We start from the raw sequence: 13,448 nt of genomic DNA on the forward strand, positions 1-13,448 counted from the left end.
CACAGCAGGCCACTCAGACCCTCTGCCCAGCTACTCAACAATGACTCTAAAGACCATGAATGATCTCATGAGGCCAAAAATTGAAAGATAACTTCTTGAATAATAAAAGAAGGACGAGGGGATTTCCTGATGGTACAGTGGTTAGAACTCTGCACTTCGACAATAGGAGGCTAGGGTTCAATCCCTGATTGGTGTACTAAGATCCTATAAGCCATGCGGTACAGCCAAAAAAAAAATTTTAAATTAAAAGGATGAATTTATTCACAAAGTTTTAGTGTTAGTATATTACAATGTACCGTGTGTGTGTGTCAGCCAGTCAGTCATGTCTGACTCTTTGCAACCCCATGCACTATAGCCCACCAGGCTCCTCTGTCCATGGAATTCTCCAGGCAAGAACATTGGAGTGGGTTGCCATTCCCTTCTCCAGAGGATCTTCCCAACCCAAGGATCAAACTGGGATTTCCCACATTGCAGGCAGATTCATATATATATATATATATATATATATATATATATATATATATATATATATATACATACACACACACTGGCAGGCCTCTGTAAACCAGAAAACCTCCCCATGGTGCATGTGAAAAGCATGGTTTTTAGCTCCATCCTGAGAGCAAAATATTTGTCTGTGTTCGGTGTCAGGTCTGTGAGATGGGAGAGAAGGTTCTGACAGCTGACCAGTTTGCACCTGACATAAGGCGATGCTCAGTTTCACATTTAACAGCCCTTGATGGGATCAACCACCTTGCGGAGAAGAGACAGACGTGAAGGGCTCTTCCTCCCGACCCGCAGTGGGACAAGTTTCTCTCTGCGGCCAGCTGACTGCAGGTGGTATGAATGAGTTACTGAAAACCCCGGGGAAGGGAAGAAAGTGGTCCCTGAATGGATAGGAACTGGTTTTGCCTTGACCAATAGGGCTTCCAAGAGGACTCAGGACAAGTAAGGAACGGGACAGGGCTTGTGTGGCGGAACCGGCTATCAGGACAGTGCTGCGGGGCTGGGGTGGGAACGCCGTGTCCTGGGAGCGAAGCAAAGCAGTCAGTGGAGGCCCTTTGCCCGCGCAAGAGAGCACAACCCAGAGGCTTCTCGGCCCTTCTCTGATGACTGGGCAGTCCCAGGAGAAATGCCCGGTGGGGCTCCTCATGGCATCCATCCCACAACTCCCCCACCCTTGCCCCGCCGACCCAGCACTGGGTCCGGTTCTCTACACTGTTTGAGGTTGGGGCGTGGGGGGGTGGGTAGGCATTTTTCTAGAGATTGAGAGGAAGGCCCAAGGGGAGAGCCCTAATCACCAGTCCTTTGTTCAGGGTTATTTCAAAAGCACAAGCTCCAACAGGCCTGACTAACAATTAAAGCTTCGCCCACAGGCTAGCAGGCATCCCTCCCCCTCCACGCACCCACCCACCCAAAGGCTCCTTTAAAGGTATCCCTTTCAAGATGGTAATCTCTAAGGTTTGGAGCCAGGCCACGGGGAACTCTGCCCTCCCAGACCCAGGGGGTGGAGGGGAGGACCCTGTTGCCTAACAAACAAGGGGGTCCTGGGGCGCCCTGGGGGAGGGGAGGTGCAGCTGCTGGGGAGACAGGGCAAGGGAGTGTGCGTGCACAGAGGCTTTCAAGGGGAACACACGCTCATGCATGAGAGTGCACGTGTGTGCAAGCGCACGTCTGTGTGTCTGTGCGCCTGAGTGCGCATGCACAAACATGCTTCCCAAATACCAGGATGATGGGGCCTCACCTCGCGAGGCAGTGAAGGTCAGGCCTCTAACAAACCCCAGGCCTAAACTGGGGGGCAGGAATTCTAGAGAGCTCGCCCGTGGGGGCCATTCCGGGCTAAGACCCAAGATGAAAGGGAGGAACTACTGCTGCTGCTTAGCTAAGTCGCTTCAGTCGTGTCCGACTCTGTGCGACCCCATAGACGGCAGCCCACCAGGCTCCCCCGTCCCTGGGATTCTCCAGGCAAGAACACTGGAGTGGGTTGCCATTTCCTTCTCCAATGCATGAAAGTGAAAAGTGAAAGGGAAGTCACTCAGTCGTGTCTGACTCTTAGCGACCCCATGGACTGCAGCCTACCAGGCTCCTCCATCCACGGGATTTTCCAGGCAAGAGTACTGGAGTGGGGTGCCATTGCCTTCTCCAAAAGGGGAGGAACAGAGGGGCATAAGCAGAGGCTGCCAGGGAGGGGAGAGGAGGTCAGAGGGCTGCAGGGGAGGGGGATGGGGGAGAGCTGGCACAGGCCTAGTGTGGAGGAGGGGGGCGAACCTGGGCCAGGATGGCAGCCTGAGAGTAGGGCAGACAGGCTCCAGAGGCCGGGGCTTGCAAACGGACCTGCTGAGCCGCCCTGGAAGAGTCACTCCGAGCTCCTGATTCTTTGGAAAACGGTATCCTAAGAGGGGCCACCTGGCAGGCCCGATTGACAGGCAGAGATGACAAAACCGGGCCTCCTCCAGCTGCACAAGCACTGACAGATACGAGGGGAGACGCTGGTGTGGCCAGGGGAGACGATGAAGCTAAAGGTTCTAAGACACAGGGAAGGGGAGACTCGGAAACAGACTTCAGATAAGCGATCCCCTCGGTGATTAGCAAACAGTTGTTCAGTCGCTCAGTCCCATCTGACTCTTTTCGACCCCATGGACCGCAGCATGCCAGGCCTCCCTGTCCTTTGCTGTCTTCCGGAGTTTGCTCAAACTCATGTCCATCGAGTTGGTGATGTCCTCCAACCATCTCATCCTCTGTACCCACCCCCCTTCTCCTCCTGCCCTTAATCTTTCCCACCTTGGGAGGCAAATGAAAGGTCAGATTGAAGGGGCCTGAGACGGGAGATGGGGAGCCTGGACCAGACTCAGAGAGGACTAGGTCTGGGGGAGAAAGCTGTGCCTGCAGAGATGGCCACAAGATGGATTTTGGTAATGAGCTAAGGATAAAGCATTCAAGAAAGGCACATAACTCCCCAAGGCAACAGGCATTTTGCAGTGAACAAGTTTTTTTGTTTGTTTTTTTTTTTTTTGTATATTTTTCAGTTAGGTTTTATCATCAAAAGCACTGTATTAAAACTAAATATGGGAAGTGGGAAGGCGGTTCAAGAGGGAGGGGACACATGTATACCTATGGCTGATTCATGTTGTTGTATGGCGGAAACCAACACAATATTGTAAAGCAATTACCCTCCACTTAAAAATAAATAATTTTTTAAAAACCAGACGATTTTTTAATCTTTGACTTATTTATAAGATGAGCAATTTGGTTAAATGCAAGAATAATGTGTTAAGCATGTACCTGATTTATTTATTCAAAATGAAACCTTTATTGAATTCCTACAATGCTCCAGAAACAAATTCTGCTCATAAAATGGAAGAGCTATTCATTCGCTAAAAAGATGCCACCTGACAAAATGTGACCTGAAAACTAAATAAAGTGGTATGAAGTCAATGAAGAAACTCCCTTAAAATTCTACAGAGAATATGGAATATTCCAGAAAGAACATGAATTGGTGACCAGAAAGCTTCCATCCCAGTGCTAACTCTGACACTAACTGCATTCATTCAATTTCCTTTCACTCATCCAACAGAGTCTTACTGTGTCTGAACTGGGTTGGGCGCTGGGTTAGATGGTGGTCTGTGCAAAAGACAGAGAGGAAACAAGCCAGGTATTTTGTGAAGCTGAAGCTGAAGCTCCTCCAGTACTCTGGCCACCTGACTCGAGAGCCGACTCGCTGGGAAAGAGTGAGGGCAGGAAGAGAAGTGGGTGGCAGAGGATGAGATGGTTGGATGGCATCACCAACTCAAAGGACATGAGTTTGAGCAAGCTCCTGGCATTAGTGAAGGAGTTAGTTGCATCCGACTCTCAAAGAGTCGGACACAACTTGGCGACTGAACAACAACAATCTTGTGAAAAGCATTTGGAAAACAAAATAGAAGGTGCTGGGGAGTCTATGACCAGAGAAGGGACTCCTGGAGGAGGTGAGCTTCTGAGCTGGGACCTGAAGGATGAAGACAATTCAGCCAAAGATTTCAAGAGCCTGGTGGCTCACCTGGTAAAGAGTCAGCCTGCAATGCAGGAGACCTGGGTTCAGTCCCTGGGTTGGGAAGATCCCCTGGAGATGGGAATGGCTACCCACTCCAGTATTTTCGCCTGGAGAATTCCATGGACTGTATAAGTCCATGGGGTCGCAAAGAGTCGGACACGACCAAGCAACAAACACAAGCAGAGGACAGCTCTGGAGCCTTGAACGCACAGAACTCGGCCTCCACAGATAAAACGAATGAGGCGGACTCAGCGGTAGCTACAGCATACATATGCTCAGTACTTCCTGAGGGTCTCGAGCTAAGCACTTTACAGGAATTGAGTCACTTAATCCTCACAACAAGCACATGAAGTGGATAATCCCTTACCCCTATTGTGTAGTTCTAGAAAGTGAGGCACAAAAGCCGGAGAGATTTGCCCAGTGCAGCTTTTAAGTGGAACATAGATACAGGCAGTCTGGCTTAGAATCCACACACTGACCACAGAGCACCCCAACTTGTCAGGCTAGAGCTTTGTGAAATCCCACATTTCTTATCATGTTTTCTCAGTCCCCATTAAACAAAAGAAACTTTGATCTATATAACCAGTGTCTCCAAATACGTGCTCAGACCCTGGGATCTCCAACAGCCCCCTCCCCCCAAGTTAAGCAGAAGTCACCCCTTTCTCATCCGCCTTCCCCTCTCTCCCCTCTCCAAAGGAAACCAAAAAGGTAAAAGAACTTCGTAAAACCCCATCAGCACTGGTGGGATCTGCTTCTTGTCAGGCTCACGAGAACAAAGAAGGGTCCCCTCTCTTGCCCGGCATTCCTCGGAGTGCAGAAGGCCCCTTCCCAGCCCTGATGAGTGACTGGGGTCACGGCTCTGGGAGCAGACGTGTTGACACACGGGCGCCTGGCCCCTTTGATCACGCATCTCTCTCACTCCCAGTCCTGCTTGTCTCTTCCTGCTTAGGGATGGCGGTATTGTGTTACCCGGCTATGTTTTGTCTGTACGGCTTGATTGGACTTTGTTATTTTGAACGAACAGTTGAATCTCAAATGAGCCTCTTGGCAGAATTGGCATTCTTGAGGATGGATGGTAAGGTCGACGCTTTTTGTATGATAGAAAAATCATCAGATGTTGGTGTGAGCCCAGTTGAGAAAAAGAAAAATGGGAAAAAAGAAACCCTTGTTGGAATTTAAACCCAAAGTTATCTCAGGCAGTCCTCAGAGGGTGTAATGAAGATGTGAGGTCCACATTCTAATTTTGCATAAGTGAACAACCACACTGTTGCAGCAGATGACACAAAAGGTATATGGCAGGTCTTTTTATTTTTTTAATAACAATTTATTTTTGGCTGTGCTGGGCCTTTGTTATTGTGAGAGCTTTTCTCTGGTTGTGGCGAGAGGAGACGACTCTCTAGTTGTGATGCACGGACTTCTCACTGAAGGGGCTTCTCCTGTTGGGGAGCACAGCCTCTAGGGTACCTGGGCTTCAGTAATTACACCATGGACCCAGTAGTTGTGGCTCACGGGCTTTAGAGCACAGGCTCAATAGTTGCGTTTCAAGGGCTTAGTTGCTGTGCAGCATGTGGGATCTTCGCAGATCAGGGCTCAAACTGATGTCTCCTGCATTGGCAGGCAGATTCTTTACTACCAAGCCACCAGGGAAGCCCAGGTTCAGTTTTAAATGAAGTCCTCTGCCAGCTAAGGAAATCTGCTTTACAGACGTTTGGCTTCCTTTTTCCCCTTCTACTTGTAATAGTAACATGATTTCTAAAGATCCACTTCCTTTAAAAGATATTTAAATAGCTCTGGATCGATAATTAACTATTTAGATTTAATTTCACAGGAAATGAGGGCTCTGCCAGGCATTAAGCTGATGATGATATGACGATACAGTATCAGACTCATCAGGAACTATGCTTTTTAAAGCAGCCTCTAACACACATCACCTAAATCCCTTTAAATCACATAATGTAGCCACCAAAATTCATCCTAAATCCTTTTGGATGATCCAATCTGTTTGCTCAGAAATCTTCCCGCTAGGGACACCAGGAAGTCTCTGAAATGCTATCTAAACTCTCTTCCTCATTTGAAAACTCTAACCTCGAAATATGCGTGTATGTTAGTCCCTCAGTTGTGTTGACTCTTTTTGATTCCATGGAGGAACCCACCAGGCTCCTCTCTATCCATGGGATTCTCCAGGCAAGAATTCTGAAATGGGTTGCCATTACCTTCTCCAGGGGATCTTCTGAACCCAGGGATCAAACCCAGGTCTCCTACATTGCAGCCAGATTCTTTACCATCTAAGCCACCAGGGAAGCCCAACCTTGAAATAATTTATGAATTCATTCCACCTCTGCAGCACAAAGGAGACAATTCTCCACCATTAAAAAAAGCTACAGTATATTACCAGATTATGGCTGCTAGAAATGAAACATTCAAAACCTTTGAAAATTCAAGACATTCCAGATACAGCCACCCAGGAATATATTGGAAACAGTTTCCTGTGATGTCTCCACCACCTAATCACCTGTGCCCACGTGCGCTGACACTCATTAACGGGATTTCTAGAGGAGAAAATGAAGAACTCCTCCAAAACGACACCTGTATTTCCGACCTTCCCTAACTTCAAAAGATCTGAGCCTTTGCCACTATTGGCTGATGAATATATTTCCGAAGAGGTAGGGAACGAAGCGGAATGCCGGAGATCAGAGAGAGAAAAAGCGCACCCTCGTTGCTATCAAAACATTATTAAATGCATTCCTTTGACGTTCTGACAGTAATTGCGCTGAGAGGGATTGGATTTTGTTAAAATTACTTTAAAAGGGTTGCTGAGAATTTCCTGCGGGAGGGACCAGCAAGCAGTGCACAGCCTTCCCTGGCTTTCCCTTTGTTGTCCCCGAAGCTCTGAGCCAGGGCGCATCTGATTTTTGACAGCACGAAACCCGAGTAATAACACCCTGAGTCCCTCGGAGAGCTCCACCCCCAGTTCTCTTTTCCTCCATGACCAGCGGAGTAGGTAACCCAAGCTGATTCATTCGCGAGCTTTCTGCCTTTGTCGTCTTCATCACCAAACCAGGCATCCTCCGATCATCATGTCCCCCGTGGTGGCAGAGCTCTGACACCGCGGGTTACACAAGGGGGTTGTTAACAGTCAAAAACAGGGTTATTCGCTTACAGTTTCTGAATGTTCCCTTCCTTGCTGATCGAAACTCAAAAAGAGTTCTGATGAATCGTGGTTTGCGGACAGTGCGTCTGACTAAAAATGCGTACATGGAGAGATTTTCTTACCTTAGTGAAGAAATGAGCTGCCTGAATGGGGCCTGGCCAAGGCTGGCACCTCCCTCCAGTGCCCCCTCCCCCAGCCCGGGACCTCCCCCCTCCACCCAGTTCCCCCCCAAGCCGGCACCTCCCCATCCCCCCAGTCGCCCTCCCCCAAGCCCGGAACTTCACCCCCCAGTTCCCCCCTAAACCCGAGGGCCTCCCCCCTCCCCCCAGGTCCCCACCAAGCCTGGGACCTCCCCCAGTGCCCCCCTCCCCCAGCCCGGGACCTCCCCACTCTCCCCAGGTCCCCCTCAAGCCCGGGACCTGCCCCTCCCCCCAGTTCCCCCCCAAGCTCGGGACTTCCCCCTTCCCCACAGTTCCTTCCCAAGCCTGGGATCTCCCCCCACCCCCCAGTTCCCCCATAAGCCCGGGACCTACCCCTCCCCTAAGGTCCCCCCCAAGCCCGGGACCTCCCCACAGTGCCCCCCTCCCCCAGCCCAGGACCTCCCCCCTCCCCCCAGTTCCCTCCAAGCCCGGGATCCCCCCAACCCCCCAGTTCCCCCACAAGCCCGGGACCTACCCCCTCCCCCCATGTCCCCCCCAAGCCCGGAACCTCCCCCCAGTGCCCCCCTCCCCCAGTTCCCCCCCAGCCCGGGACCTCCCCCCCTCCCCCCTCTCCCCTCCCCCAGTGCCCCCCTCCCCCAGCCCGGGACCTCCCCCTCCCCCCAGTTCCCCCCAAGTCCTGATCTCCTGCTCCCTCTATGTCCCCCTACCCCCAGCCTGGGGCTTCCCCCCAGTGTCCGCCCCCCACCTGTACCAGAGACTTCCCCACAGTAAGTCCCAGTGAGTCCCAATCCAGATTGGGACTTCCCCTCAGTGTCTCCCTTCCCCCTCCACCAAGACCTCCCTACCGTGTCCGGATTCAGGCACACGGGGCCCATTGGTAAAGTGAACTGAAGGAAGCCACTCATAAAAGACCATGTCTTGTTTCCATTTATATGCAAGGTCCAGAATAGGCAGATCCACAGAGACTAGTGGTTACGCCAGGGCCTGGCGGGAGGGGAGGGAATGCAGAGTGACTGCCAGTGGGCACCCAGCTTCTTTTCGGGGGGGATGGAAATATTCTAGGATTAAGGCAGTGAGTAGAGTTGCACAACTCTGAATATACTGAAAATGACTGAATTGCACCCTTTAAAATGAGAACTAATGGGATGTGAGCTGTATCTCAATACAAAATTTTTAAACATGTGTGTGCATATCTATATAATTCCTTGATCTTGATTTTTTAAATGAGAATCAATTAAACATGAGCCCTAATTTTTCTCAACAACCCAGAGTAATTATGAATTATAACTCCATGAAAGAAGTATGCATTTACTGATGAAGTCAACATTTTTCGGGAGGAAAAGAGGACACTTTCATTTTTTTAAATTTTACTATATTCTATTGACCTTATTCGGAGAAGGCAATGGCACCCCACTCCAGTACTCTTGCCTGGAAAATCCCATGGATGGAGGAGCCTGGTAGGCTGCAGTCCATGGGGTCGCTAAGAGTCGGAGACAACTGAGTGACTTCCCTTTCACTTTTCACTTTCATGCATTGGAGAAGGAAATGGCAACCCACTCCAGTGTTCTTGCCTGGAGAATCGCAGGGACGGGGGAGCCTGGTGGGCTGCCGTCTATGGGGTCTCACAGAGTCGGACACAACTGAGGCGACTTAGCAGCAGCATTGACCTTATTTTAGTCTAGCACTAAAAGTCGGCCCCCACCACCAACAGCAACACTGCCAAGAGTTCTGTCTCCATTCAGTTTGCTTGCAAAGCTCCTCCTCAGGAGGGAAAAAGCTATTCCAAAAATAAGTTTGCTTTTCATAATTATTTGCAAGTTTAGTTTGGCTTATGGGGAACAAGCCTCACTTTCAAAGGCAAGTTCACAATTCATGTAGTGATTCAATTCCATTGAATAAAACAGCTATTAAGCAACTACCACATGTAAAGCAAATACAGTGAAAGCACCGTCAAGCATTGCTAAAAAACAGTCTCATGCCATCTTAACACTGATGCTTCTTTCGGGCACCTGAGCAGGAGTTTTTATTGTTTTGGAAATAATAATAACAAGAGCAGCCAACACTTAAAATGCCCCTATTACATACCAAACGTAGTTCCAAGTTCTTTCCATATAATAACTCATTTCCCTTAATACCAACTATGAGATGAGTATCATGATTATTCCCATTTTACAGAAGAAGAGACTGAGGTTCAGAGTGGTTAGGTAACCAGGCTAGGGTCACATAACTATTTAAAGGACAGAGCCAGGATGGATTCAGCCTTGTTTGGCTTGCACTGTAGCACGGCACGGTGCGTCCGGCCCAGAGGTGGCGGCCAGCATCTCGGCGCGGCCCTTACCTGTGGACCACCCCGACCCGGTGCAGGTGCTCCACCGCAGAGATGAGCTGCCGGATGTATCTACGGGCTTCCGCCTCCTCCAGCCGCTTCTTCTCGTAGATTTTGTGCATCAGGTTGCCCCCGGGGCACAGCTCCATGACCAGGTAGTAGCTGTTCTCCGTCTCTAAGATATCGAGGAGCTGGGTGATGTTGGGATGGCGGATCATCTGCTGGATCTGCCCCTCTCGCCGAAGGTTTTTGGTGACATAGGTGTCTTTCTTGGCTCGCTTCTTGTCGATGACCTTGATGGCCACCTAAGGAGACACCAGGGACGCAGCTGTTACCAGACACTGCAGGTGAAAGTTTACCCCCTTGACTAGCCACAAAATCCTAGGAAGACACATCGCCTCTTCTCCGCACCAGGAGCAAAACCTGATCTGAAATAGCATCCAGGGAGAAAAGAAAAATGTTACATCAGCAAAGGTCAGAACAATCAACCACGAAGGAAGAGAATGACATTCACTCAGGCCAGCTCGAAGAAGTCTGGAAGTCTCAGTGAAGAGTCAAAAAACACCAAGGTCACCTCCAGCCAAGGCCCCTCCCCACCCCCACCCCACCCCACTCAGAGCTCATAATTGCTCCAGGTTGGGTGCCCCCAGGCTTTCGTTTCTGAAACAGCCAAATCTGCCTCCATCTTCGGTTCTGGGGCGTGTTTGGGGAGCTGAGGGGTGCAATGCCCAGGGATTTGGTAACCCTGCCCTTCCTCCCTACCCTTCTCTGTTCCACACCGGGCCCTCAGGTCCGGCTGCCCCTGGCTTCCAGTGGTCACCTCTTTCCCTCTGAATCACGATGCAGGGACTCTTGGCCCCAAGTCAGGCCCAACCTGTCGCTGCTCCAAAGCCACATCTCCGCTGCCTCCTGGACGCCCCTCCTGGGTCACTTCCCCTGCAATCAACGCGTCACATGTATAGACCCTCCAGCTTTGTAGAAAGGGAAGGAAGGAAGGAGGAAGGGAGGGAAAGGAGAATGGAATAAGGATGGAGGGATGAAGGGGGAGAGAAGACTTCTGCCCAAGTCTCCACCTTCCTACCATTCCTTCGTTGGCTATCACCAATTCACGTACCCAGCCTTAAAACACGCCGCTGTTTTGCCCTCTTATTTTCTTACTTGCATCTTCTCTCCTTTCTAAGGCGACCAGCCAGTGACACCTCACCATCTGCTTGTGCTAACTGCTCTCTCACTTTTCCTTCCTCTCTGTTCCCATGCCAGGCTACATTCATTTGGGACCTTGCCTCCCAGCATTCAGATGCCCTGAGTCTGTGTGAGACTCTAGCAACCCAAGGGGCATTCTATGAGGCTGTCAAGCCATTGGCCTGCAGGACAGAAACACTGGACCTTCCATTTCTATTTATTTCTTTTTTGTGTAATTATATTTTGTAACTGCTTCATAACGCATTCAGTATACAGAAGTGTGATATAGATTAATTAGTAAATGATTAATAGATGATAGATAGACTGATGCTGGGAAAAGACTGAAGACAGGAGAAGAGGGACCCGAGGATGAGACGGTTGGATGGCATCACCAATTCAATGGACATGAAGTTGGGTGAACTCCAGGAGATGGTGAAGGACAGGGAAGCCTGGCGTGCTGCAGACCATGGGGTCCAAAGAGTCGGACGTGACTGAGTGACTGAACAACAACAGGCAGGCAGATACATGTTTGTACAAAGGGGCTCAAACGTTCTTTTCTTTTCTCTTTTTTTAACACTAATCCTCTATCCTAAGTCCTCCCAGGTCCTGGCAACCACCACTCAAACTGTAATTTTTTAATGGGAGGATAATTGCTTCACACTGTTGTGTCAGTTTCAAATGTTATTTTCTTGACAAGTTTGTGATAAAAATAAAAGTCTGGCCACGCTGCTCTGGACTGTGACATCAATGTCCTCCCTCTTTTCCTAGATACTCGAATTCGTACTCTGCCCTGCCTTGATATCAGTAGGTCTAGAACTCTGATTTCTTGCCTGAAGCTCTTTGGGGGCTCCCTGCTGCCCATCGGGCAAGGTCCACAGCCTCAGCCCAGCGCTGAAGCTTCTTCTCCACCAACCCCGCCACTGTTCACCCCAGACTCCCAGCTCCCCAGAGCAGGTCTCCTCACTCCCCCTGACCACACGTTCAGCTACCCTACATCCTCTTTACACCTTCAAATCCTCAGACACTAACTCCCGTCCCACCTTCCTTCCAGAAAGTCTCTATAACACTCCTATCGTATGCTCCCATCATATCTACCACCTGCGATACCATTTAAAGCACCAATCCCTCCCCTTAACACACAGGGACCACTCCCCACCTTGCCACACTACAGTGCTTTATAAACGATGAGTGACCAACAGGTTACTAACCAAGCAAATCAGTGAACCTTTTTCTTAATCACTGAAGCAAAACTAGCTGAAAACAGCTTAATCTAGCTGTAAACAGTTTATCATTTCTTCTAGAACAGTCTTTAAAAAAAAAAACTTGAGATGTAATTGACATATAACATTGTATTAGTTTTAGGTGTGCAACATAAGGATTTGGTGTATGTCTTTATTGGGAAGTGTTTACCATAATAAATCAGATTAACATCCATCACTACAGTTATAAACTTGTGTGTGTGTGAGAATTTTTATGATCTTCAATATTAGCAACTTTCCAAACATACAATATGGTATTGCTAACTACTGGAGGAGGAAATGGCAGCCCACTCCAGTCTTCTTGCCTGGAGAATCCCATGAACTGAGGAAGCTGGTGGGCTACAGTCCACAGGGTCACAAGAGTCAGACACGACTGAGCAACTAACACTTCCTTTCACTTTCCTTGCTAACTACAGTCACCATGCTGCCTGTTACATCCTTCAGACTTATCTTACAACCAGAAGTTTGTACCTTTTGACCGCCTTCGCCCATTTTAATGGAGATTATCAGGCCCTTAGGCCACAGATATGACCAAGAGGGGACAATCAGCCACTGGACCAGATAAATCAGAACCTGCTACATCCCAGGGCGACGTGAGGCTGATGCTATCTGCCCACAGAAGTGGGCTGTAGTTTGGTCAACCAGTTCAGTATATACAAAACCAAAAGCTTTAAAAACTGTACTCATTTGTGACAAAATATATGTATATATGCATAACACATGCACATATATATACACACAAATATATATCCATCATCTTGTGGGGGCAGAAAGAGGAATGCTGAGAAGTACAATTAGATTCTGTCTGCTCAACTCTATGTTGCAACGTTTTAAAAATTACACCCTTTGGCAGTGAAATTCTTAAACGTACTGTGAATAAACAACAGTCTGAAAGCCCGGCAGTAATACGATCTGCCTTTCTTAACAGAGCACACAATTATTAGGAGGATAATTTATTTAGTTCTTTCATTGCCTGAAGTAGGTTATATAATGGCCACCCAAAGACATTAAGCCCCCACGCCTAGACAGTGTGAACGTGACTTTATTTGGAAAAAGTGAAGGATGCTGAAATGAGATTAGCCTAGATTATCTGGGTGGTGCTAAAGGTCACCACAAGTGTCCCCATAAAATAGAGGCAGTGGGAGATTTCACACAAATACACAGAGAAGTCCAAAGTGGTGAAGCGGGCAGAGATGGCAGGGATGGAATAATACGGCCACCAGGCGCTGGGATAGGCTAAGGACAGATCCACCTAGAGCCATCGGAGGAAGCACAGCCTTGCTGACACCTTGACTTTGGTCCAGTGAAATTGACTCTGGACTTCTGGCCTCCACAGCTG

At 49.1% G+C, this 13,448-nt stretch overlaps 1 protein-coding gene across 1 annotated transcript in view; it reads right to left on the bottom strand.

Annotated features, from left to right (window-relative positions):
• The window catches only part of HUNK (hormonally up-regulated Neu-associated kinase), a 133,419-nt gene that overhangs the window by 77,218 nt on the left and 42,753 nt on the right, over positions 1 to 13,448 (bottom strand). The window contains exon 2 of the mRNA XM_018048110.1: positions 9,681 to 9,973. Coding sequence (XP_017903599.1) covers positions 9,681 to 9,973 — 293 coding nt within the window. The remainder of the gene's footprint in view (positions 1 to 9,680; positions 9,974 to 13,448) is intronic.

Source organism: Capra hircus, chromosome 1 (assembly GCF_001704415.2).
Source record: "Capra hircus breed San Clemente chromosome 1, ASM170441v1, whole genome shotgun sequence".
In the NCBI taxonomy this organism is placed as follows: Eukaryota; Metazoa; Chordata; class Mammalia; order Artiodactyla; family Bovidae; genus Capra; species Capra hircus.